The sequence below is a fragment of the Argiope bruennichi genome, chromosome 5, assembly GCF_947563725.1.
Source record: "Argiope bruennichi chromosome 5, qqArgBrue1.1, whole genome shotgun sequence".
NCBI lineage: Eukaryota > Metazoa > Arthropoda > Arachnida > Araneae > Araneidae > Argiope > Argiope bruennichi.
Window position 1 is genome coordinate 9,345,569 of NC_079155.1, and position 14,262 is coordinate 9,359,830.

The following is a 14,262-nucleotide window of genomic DNA, read 5'->3' on the forward strand; positions in this document are numbered from 1 at the left end:
TTTAAATTCTATATTTTTCATCTATTTGGATGGATTCATTATATAATAATAAGTGACATTGAATCTAGTAGACGGTAGATATCCTTTTCATCAATAATGTTCATCATTTTATGTCAAATCAACAACCAATATTTTTAAAGGAGCTATCATATAATCCACATATATATAACTTTTTTAAATCCGAAAGCCGATAATTATAATGAATTTCAGTCGTTTGGCGTTAAATATGGAGATAAATGTGAAAAATGACATCGAAAGAGAAACAAACATGCTGCTGATGGATGAATCTACTGATTTTTCACTTTTTTGAATGTGAAGCCGAGGCTGTGGATATGGTGGAAATATTTTATTTCGAGTCATCCATCTTTGATTTTTTAATAAATATGTGTATTTTAATCACTCAAGTTGAAAATACTCGAATGAATGCCAATTATTCTCACGTATGTGGAACTTATTTAGTTGACGGACTTAAAGCTGGTACGATAGATTTGGAGATACTCAATTTTTTCTAATTCAAAAGTAGTTTTGATCAATAAAGAGGATTTAAAATTTCCGAGATTTCGAGGAAAGTTATTCTATCGGATCTTATTGTGTAATATATTTTTTCAATGAACCAAAATGTCAGAAAAAATGAATTGATGAGGAGATTGAAGATTCTACTTCAAATGAGAGCTGTTTTTCTGCTGTTAAATTAACCCATTAACTGTTATTTAAAAACAAATTAAGCCAAATAGGCTATATAAAAATGCATAAAAATTATGTAAAAGCAATATTATATTCTAATTATGTTTTGTTTTGAAATTATTTGATGTTTTTGAAAAACTGTATCATTATAAAATGGTCAATAGAATTATTTAAATAAAAAAAGACTGAATAATTCATAAATTACTTCAATAATTTCTAAATTACATATATATGTACGGTATTTATTTATAATATAAAAACCAAACCAAAAATATAATAGTTTATATATGACAATTTAGTTCCATTAAACTTACAAACGAACTTCAAACTCCTTCGCTTGTTGTAAAGGTTGTAAAGAAACGAAGCATATAATACATATGTATATATGTGCGTTTGTGTGTGTGTGTGCGTATTACCAATATATATACATATAAAGAGATCAATGAAAAATATTTACTAATATATATATATATATATATATATATATATATATATATATATATATATATATATATATATGTGTGTAGAATGAAATTTAACTGCCCAGAGTACAAATATATTTTTGATGCCGAATGTATGTAAAATTCATAATGTTAATGCTAAGGTATTGAAAGACATAGTTTTTTCTTCTCATTTGAAGTTTGTTTTTAATTCTATTTCCTTCAATTCATAATTTTCATCCTTGACTTTTTTTATAAATATTTATTGTCCTTCTTTTCCCAACAAAACTGGAGATAGAATCATTATAAATTATTCCAAACTGAAGATGTTACATTGTTATGATAGTTTAATTTGAAATTGTAAAAAGATTTTTCATGTTGTAAAATTAATTTCATGTTGTTTAGATGCATCGAGAGCCGGCAGTGAATTAAAATTTGAAGCAATATACAGTATTCTTCCATAGTTCCAAATATATTCCAAATCCTTTCAGAATCCAAAGACGAGTCCCAATTTCCCGAAAAATTATGAAAAAATTGGGAAAACATAAAAAGAATTGTGAATGTTCCTCTATCTGAGAATGGTTACTCATCAAAATCGTTTAAAAAAGCTTAATAATCTTATCATACCTGATTAGATACCATTATATATTAGGTATATTTTTCAATTAATACGTCATTTCAAATAGAAAAAAAAAGGCATTTGAAAAATTCATTCCCATTTGCTTTAACTGAACCTATTTCCTCTTAATTTTCAAATACTGCAATAACTATATGACATTTATTTTCTTCTTATTGAAGTCTTTAATTTTTTCAATAATAAAATTTTTCTTTCTTTTGAATTGAAATTATAAATATTTTTTTTGTGGAAATAAAATACATAAAATTTAAAAGACAGCTTAACAGCTTTTTGTAAATAAGTTTTTGTGAATAAAAAAAATATGCATTTTTACGTTGGAATATTCAGAATGCTTATATATGAAGGTGGCTACGTAGATGATAATATTAATTTAACAGTTATATTATTATGTAACTCTAAATAAAATAATAAAAAAATATTGTTGCATATAAAAAATCTTTTTAATTCCTTAATTAATTTTGTCATGAAATGAAAAATCTGCTTTATGTGATGAATTTCATTACACAATTTTTTACTTGTTGAAAATATATAAAATCATTAATGTAATGATTCTTAAAAAATAATAAGTTTTTAATACATTAACGAAAAAATGGTATGCATTTTTAAAAAAAATCGTAGAATAAAAATTATTACCTAATTCTAAACTGCAAATTTAAATCAACAATATTAAAAATGAAATTGCTTTGTTCATTTAAACATGAGAAAACCAGACTTCTGACACTAATGATGATATTAAAGTAGTTTGCCATTCTCTTTCGACGCAGTTAACGTAAAATGAGAATGCCCCTTTCTTCATTAGCATTCTGCAGACAACACATATGAGTTAACGTATTCAAAGTCACGCAAAGTGAAAATTTGGCTAAAACATGTTTAAACATTTTAGACAAATGAAAGTCAAGGCAATGAAGTTCTTTTATTTCTTTTCTTGAATAATATTACATGAATTTTCTATTTATTCTCATCAGTAAAGTATGTAAATTTTCTCACAGGATGACACGGGAACAAAATAAAATGGGAGTCTTACAGAAATTCATAAATTAATTCTGTTATGATAATGATAGCGAAAATTATTTTTTACGCAATATAATAAAAAAAGTAAGACATTTATTTTGTTGTTAAACGCTCGTGAAATATGTGTTTGCTTATTATATTTCTTTCCCTGTAGCCTGTGTTTTACTGAACTGAGCGTAAGTGGACATTTCTAGCGGATAAAGAATTTTTCGTGAGTAAAATTTTAAAAAAGCACGTCACTAAAAATATTTTAATTGTTACAAATTATGCTTTGATTACTATAATAACATACGGTTTTCAAAAAAATTATTTTAACTCTTAAAAAATAATAAAATTTAGAATGCAAAAAACATTGTTAAAAATAATATTCAGAACTGAAGGACTAATTTACAAATAATATTCGTAACTAAATTTTATCACATTACGAATATTTACAGAAAAATTCTCAATGTGATCTTCATAATTATGTAAAATTAGTTTTTTTTTAAACAATATGAATATCATTTTTGATCGAACAAATTAAGATGTTAGAATCATAAAAAAATGTGAGAATTTTTATTTTGGGAAAAATGATTTTCATGTTTTATTTTTCACTATTTTTATTTATATAAAAATTTAATTAAATGCATACCAAATAAAGAAATACAATTTTAATTGTTACCTAAATGTAATCTATTTTTAGTTTAATTAATTCCAGATATTGAATTCAAATTTTGAGATTATTTGTTTTTTATTGTCTAAATTCGCAGATAACCATTTTAGGTCATTTAGCAGACATTTTAGTAAAGATTACAATTATATAAATAAGTTTTTCAAACAAATGCTTTTACTTAAAATAACAATCCCCGCCCCTCCCCAATCCGTAAAAAAAACATGAAAGAATAAACAAAATAATACCACATGAGGATATAGTGTTCATTAAAATATTGATATCCTTCTGAAAATAATTTTGATTTCACTGTATGTATAATATTAATTTATGAGGAAATCTATTTTCAGCATGGAATTTTGAATTAATAGTTTTTGAATTTATATATATATATATATATATATATATATATATATATATATATATATATATATATATATATATATATATATATATATATATATATATATATATATATATATATATATATATATATATTCTTTATTTCAAGAAAATATTGCACATATTGAATCATTTAAGAATCATCACATATACGTTCCTGAAATAAAAAGTTAAAAATTTCGAAATTGTACTAATATAATGTTATAATTGCATATTGTTATTATTGTAATGATGTGTGACATGTTGATTTATGTAACTGGAAAAATGTTCTATTTACATAAATTTATTATTAATGTACGGGCATGAACATATAAATTTTTATAAGGGAATAATAATTTTAACATATTTTTTCCATTTATTAGATATAAATTAAGACCAGTATTTTCAGTTCTTTTAATTTTAACACATATACACAAATTAATAATTTATTTTTAATACATCACTATCATAGAGTGTTTTGTTACAAATATAACACGTAAGCAACACATTGTAACCATGCATATGAAATTTGATGTTGTTTTGTACCACGAAATGAGTCTTTAGCTATTAGCCATCAACTTTATACTAAACTTTCTAACATAAAGTTTGTTTTTAAGAAGGAGAAAAAAAAATGAAAGGAAACCCGATAAAAAGCAAAAAAGAACAAGAGAAATAAAAATGAATGCATTTGAGAATGGTTTTTAAAATAAATAAAAATGGAGTAATTTAGTAGCTCACTGTAGTTTTTGTACATGAAGAAGAAAAATATAAAAGGAAAAAATATGTATACATATAAAATCTCCTTTTCCCTCAGTTTTTCTTTCTGGCTTTTCCCTAACTCGTTATCATGCACCTTCAGACAGGTGAGTGAGTATATGTATTTTTTTCCCTTTCAGTTTTAGTTCTTCTTTTCTCTCATAGGAATGGCAACACTTTTGTTGAATGTGAAGAAAAGATTCGTGTTTTGAATGCTTGATGGCAAAAAAGTAACTTTCTGGGAAGTGGGACAAATTTCGTAGTTATTTTTTTTTATTATTTTTTGGGCAACATTTTGCTTCCACGCATTTTGGCTTGATCGTTACCAGTAAAGAACGTTTCGTGGACTCAGTACAAATCTGAATGTCCAATTTAGAATTTTATATTACGTTTTTGCTCAAGATTATGTTGGAAAGATGCTGTTTGTTGAATTGTAGAATTTTTTTTTCTTTCGTACATGATGTAATTTTCTTCTAACTCTTTCCAGTTTGCAGCTAAAGAGATTTTTAGAAGAAAATTTTTCAAAAAAATTTTTGTATATAATAAAGAAGAAACCGGAGCTTCAAACAATATTTTGTTGCTTTTGTTTCTTACAATGCGTAATAGTATTATAATGTTCGCACAGAAATTGTACAATATAGAACCATGGTTTGTAAGATTTCACTATGTTATGGCCTCATTAAAATACGATTGATGATAACTGTTGCCAATACTAGTAAAATATATGAATTGGTCCAAAAATTAACAAAGAATAGGATTGTTAATAATTATTGTCACTGTTAATCAAATAAGTGAATTGATCCAAAAAATTAACAAAAAATCCGTGATAAGGGAGCAATTAATGATTAAATCTTCTATTGATTCAAGTGTACTTGGACCTTATTACCGATCTTAGGAAGTAATGTGATATAATTTTCATACAAAAAGATAGTTTATTTAGTAGAACATTTTTAAGAAACACTGGTTCACATTACATTTTTCTACGAAGGAAACGAAAATCTCCGTCAAATAGCTCAGGCATAACAAGATATTTTCTGCTAAGAACACATCAATCTATAATCAACAATGTTGGTTAAGTGCAATACCAGAATAACGCTAGCTCCTAAATTATCCGATTCGAATTCCTTAGCAGTGCCATTGGATAGTTTGCTTTGCGACCATTCCTTGCGACCATACTAGTGTGATTAAGCGGCAGTTATTCTTTTCCCTTAGTATTATCTGATTAATATTATTTTAAAAACTAAGAGATCGTATTTGAAACATATACCAGTTACTAATATCATTCAGTTTTATAAAAATTATTCTTAAAAAACTTTTAATTTTTGGAAATTTTAATAATTAATTAATGGTTTGAGGAAAGGCTCATCTCCCTTATCATTTGAAATTCCATCACTTTATTCGAAAAGCACCGAATATTATAACCTTTATCTTTTTTAATGTCATCAATTCATTCAAATTTTACAGAAGAGTATCATCATTTTAATTTGTATCTTTTACAATTTCTAAAATATAAGCATCAGTATTTTTTTTTTTTTTTTACAATTAGACATGATGCTATTCTGACAAATAAAAGCGCAAAATTATTCAAATGCAAATTTGAAATGTAATTTCTCTTAATTGATGTTTCCCTTTGTTTATATTAATTTTTCGCTTGTATAATTTTAAGCACCATATTTTCAAAGGAAAATATTTGCTAGAAGAATGATTCCATCATTCTCATTTTTAAAATTTATTTTATTTTCCGTTTGCAGAACAATAAATATTTATTTTTTAATTTCATTAATTTCCCATTATTCCTGTATAATAAAGGAATTGTCTATTAAAGGAATCAAATTCATGCGAAGGCAAAGCATTCATTTTTTTTCCTAATATGAGGAATTATATTCATCCCTCTTAATGTAACTATTTCTCGCACTGTAATTTCGCCCAACATATACTCCAGGGAAAGTATTCCCGAGATGAATAAATTCATCCATTTGTCAGGATATTCTTCTGAGGCACTTTCGAAGATCCAAGACAACGGGAAAGCAACGAACAGGAATATTTATCGTTGCACAAAGGAGAATGGTATGGGCCATTTTCGCTAAACAATAGAAGCCAAGGGAGTATATCCACTCAGAGAATGTGCGAGGGCATCGAGAAAGGGTGGTCACCAGGTCCTGAAAGAATAAACAGATAATGGGTTTTGTAAGAAGATCGATGAAACGTCTGGGATGGCCATGACGAAAATGTCTGGAAAACTTATCAGAATATCTTACGAAGTCCTCCATGGCCAATATTCTCTCAGAAACTCGAATAAATGCGCTAGTTGTATCGTATCTTTGAGATGAACTCTTCTGCGAATATTATAAATAAATTTCATTCTCCTGTAGGTGGCTATGAAGTAACAATGAAAATATTCACTGCTGGATCACTTGGTTACTCTATTTTATTACAAGGTTAAAATAAAGTTATAATGTTGTTAGTGAGAAAATTAAATTTAAAGTAAAAATAAAGGCGTCTTTGAAATTATCATGCAATTTAAAATAGTTCTTGCCATGTAATCCGAATGGATACAAACAATAGTTTTTCTAATCTGTCTTTAAATATTCCTTTATAATATTTTTACGGGCTTAACGGAAAAATTACTTCTTTCTCAGAGCAATCATTATTTGCACTCACACACACACACATGCACACACACACACACACACACACACACACACACACAAACACAAACACACACACCAAATAAATTTTAATTTTTTTCTAATAAAAGTCAAAGTATTTCAACTGCCAGTTATTCCTTCCAAATAAGGGCATATTTTTACCATGTGTTATAAATATATTTAATGAGATGTGAAAATAATTTTCCAAGAAACTCGGTCTGATATGAAAAATAAGTCAATCCAAAATGGGCATGAGAGCCGAGGAAATATCGTTTAATTATTTCGCTAAGTTATATGTGAAAATGTTTCCTTTAAATATTTTAATATTACATATTGTTTTATAGAAAAGTTCCATCACTATCGTATTTTAAAAAGAGCTTTGGAGGAAACACAATGAAGATATGTCGCATTTCTTATAAAAATATCACTAGGATTTACAATGGTTATGATATGGCGTTATGATATCGTTTAAAGAACTTATCCATTCAGAGAATGTGCGAGGGTATCGAGAAAGGGTGGTCACCAGGTTAATGGAGTTATGATATCGTTTAAAGAACATTTCAAAAAAGCTTTAAAAATATGAAAAATCGATTAACAAGCTTAATTTTTTTTTCAATTTTATTATTCATATGAAAAAAAATGTTCAACAATAATTAAAAATGATTTTTTATTATTTCTTTATTCTTCCGCTGAATATAAACAATTTAAAAACGTATTATTTCTAAATTAATATTTAAAAAATAATTCAATAATTTTAAACAATAAATTTTTTAAAATAATCATATTTTGAAATAATACCCCTCGCATAATTCACTTTTAATTCCTTCTCTTAAACTTTTCCCTTATGTTATGTAAATTCACATTTAAGTTATTGTGCATAAAAATTCTTTAAAGAATATATTTTATATAATATAATTCAAAAATCAAACGATTATATAGTTGAATTAAAAATTGATTTGTTTATATTAAGCATACAAAATATTTTATAAAAGTTAAATGTTTTGTTAAAAATTTAAAATATATATATATTATTTATTGATGAGAATGGAACAATTCGAAAGTTTTATATTATAAAATATTTCATTCATTTCTTTCAAGTAAACCAAAAATCATTTTGTTGATTTTAAAGTGTTATAATGGTACAAAAAATTTTTAATGGAAATTTCAGAAATTGGAAAAAAAATCTGAATAATTGTATTGCATCATTTATATGAATACAGTGAGTTCTCATTCAGTGTATTCATATAAAAGAAACGCTCTTCCAAACAGCATGAATTATTCTAAAGCAATGGAAATATTGTGAGAAATCTTCGTAGAGAGCGATATAAAACTCCATGTAAATAAAGCTTATGGAAAATGTCACACTTTTAAAGTTTTTGCTTTATGGGTTAGGAAAGAAAATATATTTATTTCCTTAATTTTCTTATATGATAGTGAGACTGACAGTTTTAAGGAGTAACATTTCTGTGCAGATATTCGGATTAAAAGGGAGAAATATGGTAGATTTACATATATTCTTCTCATATTGCACAAAGGGAATTTTTCATGGAGTGAATGAATGTATCAACATTTTTTGTGCAAGAGTACGTGAATTAAATTGCACCCAACATTACTAATTAACCATTATATTTCATATGAAACCACGAAGGAAAAAAACAAAAACCATGATCAATAAAATCCATAATTTCAAAATTCCTAAACGATATTATAAGCAAGCTTTATAGCAAGCATAAAATTTTTCACTTATTAAACGAGCAGGTTTCTGGCTCATGATAAAAATACGCCACGCTTACTTCTGGAGTGTGTACACTGTAAGTCTGAATGGTTTGTAAAGATTTCCCTAGAAAATGCTTGCAGAAATATGCGATGGGAAAGGAGGCATCTGCGGTGTTCCTTTTTGGTAAAACCTTGTTATCCGGATTCTCTGAGGAATGAATAAAATCGAGAAAGAATGGATGAATGGCATAAAAAGCGGTCTGGGAATTGAAAGAGAGTATTTTGGATTTAGAATGAAAGTGGAACATGCGCATTATGGCACAAATTTAACGCACTAGAGCAATTGCCACATTTCATTTTTGTCGTATGACAAAATGTTCACATTTCAGCCAGATTTTGCATTATTTATTTTGTAAAGCTCTATTGTAGTGAATGACGTACGTTGATATAATCAAAAAAACCTTGAATGTGTTCATACATACATTAAATACTTTAATTACCTTACTTTGTTCCATGCTTGTACTGGTGGACTCTAATATATTTTATAAAAATTGGTTTAATGATGAGATAGGGGTACAAATTTTCTAATTTTTTCCAAATGATTATTATTTTTAAGCAGTACAGCTTACTTTAGTGTTATTTATTTTTTTACAGCTTAATGTAGCGTTTATCAGTAAATTAAAATTAAATTTTGATTCCCTCTTCTTGTATATATATATATATATATATATATATATATATATATATATATATATATATATATATATATATATATATATATATATATATATATATATATATATATATATATATATTCCAGTTTATTAATTAAGGTTTTTAATTAAATTAAAACAATCTTAAATAATTTCATTCATTTAAGGACTATAGACTATGTATTTAACGAAAGCACAATTTGAATTTTAAAATATATAAAATAATATCAATCAAACAAAGAATCTATATAAAAAAGAATATATAAAAACGTATTTTAAAACAATAAAAGTCTACATAATTTTTTATTCTTTATTAAATAATTATAAATATGATAATAATGCATTTAATGAGATTCTTAAATTTGATTACATCTTATTTTAATTCTGAATATTTAAATATTAATATGTCATTGCCTTTACAATAATCAAATATTGAAATAGTATTGATTTTCCAATAAAAATTGTTTACCGAAGCTATTATTATTCTGCTTATAAATCTTACACGTTGTAATAGAATTAAGTTATATTTGAAACGAATACGGCTAGTGAAATATATCTTTGAGAAATTTTTACAGGCATAATCACAAAATATTAGAATAATTTATGATGAAAAAAATATCTGAGTCTGGTAAATAGCAATAATAATTGTTGAAAACTTAGTTTAACGAATTATTTCACAAGCTCGCAAATTCTATAAACACGCGTTTCTCCATTCACAGCTAATATAGCAGTTCAGAACTCTTTTGACGCTAACTATTTTTGTTATGACGAATATTGGCTCTAAATATGTTTAAATTTTTAATGGGTTTTCAAAGGAAGTTTATAGCTCGATAAAATTTTATTTTCATATATATAATTCCATATATATAATTTAATATTTAATTTTTAGCTATTTTTTTAACGGAAGTAATATTTGTAGTTCATGCTTTTACCATTACAATCGTGTTCTTTTTTAATATTTATAATTGCGTTCCTCATATCGCTGCTTTTTTTTGCATGCATGCATTTAATTGACAATTCCCCCACCCCCAAAAAAATCATATTTCAGCTAATATCAAGAAATGATTATGCTTGTTTACTTTTACAAAAGGATGCAAATTATTTCTGAAATCCATTGCTACATTCTCAAATAATTTTAATATATATAGAAGAGTACGTACATTACATACGTGGCATCTGCATTCAAACAAGTATCGAAAATTTCGTTTGATGAATGCAAAGTAAATCTGCAGCTACGCAAAACAATAAAATAAAATTTATTTTTCTAGATTTGACTTTATGTAGGAAATACAGCTATAAGAAATGAAATGAATACATTATTAATAAAATTCCAGATTTTATATTTGAATCAAACTTAACATTTATATACATAAACGCTTTATATGTTTATAAACACTTGAAAAAGAATTAAGAATTGCTATAGAATAATCGTTTTTTTTAGCCTTAAATCATTGGTATTTCTCTACAATTCTTTATTCAGTTTTTCAGATTCAACAATCTTAAATTTTTTAGCATATTCGTGCTTTTTTTCCCCTTAAAATATTTACTATACTTTCGACAACAATTAACTAAGAAATCAAGAAGCAGGAATTTGGTACCGTTATGCCGTAATTTAAATAAAGTGCTAAAAAATAGTTAAAATTATGCAAAATAATTGGAAAATTAAAATTAAGGAAACTGTTTTCAGTTCGATTTCATTCAGACAGAACAAAAAAAGAACATTATTTTGTCACGAAACTTAAATTAAATATTGCAAAAAAAAAATTAGAAAAATTATTCAAATATGTTCATTTTAATTACAAACGACGGCGTAAAAAAAAAAAAAAAAAAAAAAAAAAAAGCTTAGAAATATGTTGTTGCGCGCGAAAAAAAAACTGAATGTTTGATTTTTTTATTTTGTTTCTGCGTAAAAAAATATTTAAAATAATTAAAACATAATGCAAAAACTAGTTCTTTGATTACTGTTTTTAAATAAAAATACAAAGCAATGTTTTCTCCTTAGGATTAATTTTGATTTAAAATATTTAATTCAGTGAGAGTTTTTGCTCATAAACGAAGACTACTATTTGGAATTAAAAGAAATCATTGCATATTGTAAAAAAAAAAAAGCTATTTTTTTTTTTTTAATTTGAAAGAAAATAAGATATTTCCTTTTTTTCCATGATATTTTCTTTTCAATTTGTAAGCAATTTTATATTGATCGTAAAGTGATGGTGGTGAAAATTCTGTCATATTTCTGTTTACGTCTCTTTATGATAAAAAGCACATTTTCAACAAATATGTGATGTTACTTTGTTTTATTCTTACAGCAATTCCCGGCAGAGCCCCAGACTACGGATGCCTAACTTCAGCAAATATCACACGATCCAGACCAAGGAGATCACCGGCTTTAGTTGGTCATTCTCACCTCTTATCTAAAGTGGAACATCCCACATTTGATTATTCTGTGCCAACAAACGTCACCACTCAACTAGGTCAAACAGTCTACTTACACTGTAAAGTGCACAACTTAGGAGACAAAGTAGTAAGTTATGAATGCATCTCTCTAATATTTGAATATATTTGTTTTCTTTTATGGATCTGAATTGAATTTTTTTTTAAAAATATTTCATGACTAACAGCTTTATATATTTAATGGACAGAAAAAAGTTCAACGATGTTCATTCGCACTGCACCTTAAGAAAAGAAATATATATATGTAAATCATGCTATGATAATTGTCTTAAAAGCATGGCATGAAATTAAAAATTTCTTATTACTTTCAACCAGTATAAACGAGATATTAAATATGTAAGAGATATTGTATTTAATTAGATATCAGACTTATTTGATAATAAATGGGGTTGGAACTTAATCATAAATATAGCGAGAAATAAAAATAATAATAATTTAATTATTTTATATATATATATATATATATATATATATTCCATCTTTCAGTTTTCAGTCATTTTCTTTACCAGAATTAAACAAAAATTTATGAACTGGCAGTTATCTGCACAATTGTTTTTAACATATTTTCTTTAAAATTTGATTGATTCAATTATTTTTCGTTTTATCTAATTTAATTGCTTGTTAAAGAATGCAAATTAAATAATTGGGTTAAAAAGTTAAAAAAAAAAAAAAAAAAACTCGCTGGATATTGTTTTTTTTATTTTGTGAAAAAAGGGAATTTACCGTTATTATTATTTTTTTTTATTCTTCAAAATCTCTCAAATTTAGAAAGTTACTAAATTAAAGTAATAAAGGTTACTTTAATGTACAAACATTTACAAGTTAAGTAACAAAATTAAATACTATTAAAATGATCAAAAACTTATATATTCGTCTTTTGATGAAAAAAAATAACTTCACTTTTTAAAAAAAAAGAAATTTAAATGTTGTAATATTTACTAAAGACATATTTCCTTCATAACAAGAGAAATACCACATCATTCCTTTTTAAATTAGTAGAAGACCGTTTTTGTTCCAGACAAAAATTGCTTCTAATTTTGTTGGAAAAATTTATCATATTTTACAAAAGATAATAAATCATAAAGCTATAAAATTCTATATCATTCTCAGTTATAACCCTTTGCAAGTAGTATAGAAAATTCTATCCAAGAATCCTTTTTAGTGCCATCAAAAAATATAACGTCCAAGAACTGCGGTCAAAATCGGCCATTATGGTACTTAAAAAATGTTAAGCAAAAAGAAAAATAAAAGTACAGGAAGTAATAACTCTGAAGACTCCAAAGTGCATAATCCGTATTTTATAGCCGAGGTGCTAATATTATTCGACATATTACAGTTTCTTCCAAAAGCTTTCACGGCCGCCAAATGCATCGTAGCGACATCTGTCGACGGGTGTGTCAGACATTTCGAGAACATAGTTCAAGGTTGATGGTACACTAAGGTTATCAGCAGAGTATCCATAATGTTCGCATTTATTATTCTTCTAGCGTATTAATTACCTATCATTTATGCTCTTTTAGAGGGGAAAAAAGTTTAAAGGAAAAATATGAAAAAAAGGTCGTAGAACTAAAAGTTAATGAAAAAAAAAAAAAAAGTCGAAAAAACAAGGAAGAGGGAAAGCTTCGACTTTCAGGTAGAACAAATGTTTCGGTCACGGAATTCGTGCATTCGATCAAACTGTTAACGCCGCGAAAAAATATTGTGAAAAATTAAAAGAAAGGCGCATTCAAATGAAAGATTTGGAAATAAATATTTAAGGCTTCGAAATGAGCAAATGCACGGAAAGGATTGTTTTCATCACGCAATGCCAATGACCACTAAAACGTACAACTTGTAAACGTTCTATTAAGTATTCGTCATCGATGCAAAAACGACATTCAACGAAATGCCAGTCATTTTTACTATAACAAAAAAAGTTGTTCATTTTTTTAAATTTTTAATATTATACTTATTTTTCTTTTGCTTCGAGCGATAATGTTCAACATGACATTTGCTTTAAATGCTATGAAAAAGTGTAACAAGCCTATAATATGTACTCACAACTATTAACTTTATATTTATATTTATATTTTTTTTCTCTTAGTATAAACTTTTATTATTGATAATATGATGCTAAGACTGGCAAAAAAAATTCTGGGAGAGGAATTGTGTTTTAGTTTCATAATGCAGTCAA

General features: G+C 25.8%; 1 protein-coding gene across 1 annotated transcript in view; it reads left to right on the forward strand.

Annotated features, from left to right (window-relative positions):
• The window catches only part of LOC129969678 (zwei Ig domain protein zig-8-like), a 226,444-nt gene that overhangs the window by 120,913 nt on the left and 91,269 nt on the right, over positions 1-14,262 (forward strand). Inside the window, exon 2 of the mRNA XM_056084338.1 lies at positions 11,945-12,159. Coding sequence (XP_055940313.1) covers positions 11,945-12,159 — 215 coding nt within the window. The remainder of the gene's footprint in view (positions 1-11,944; positions 12,160-14,262) is intronic.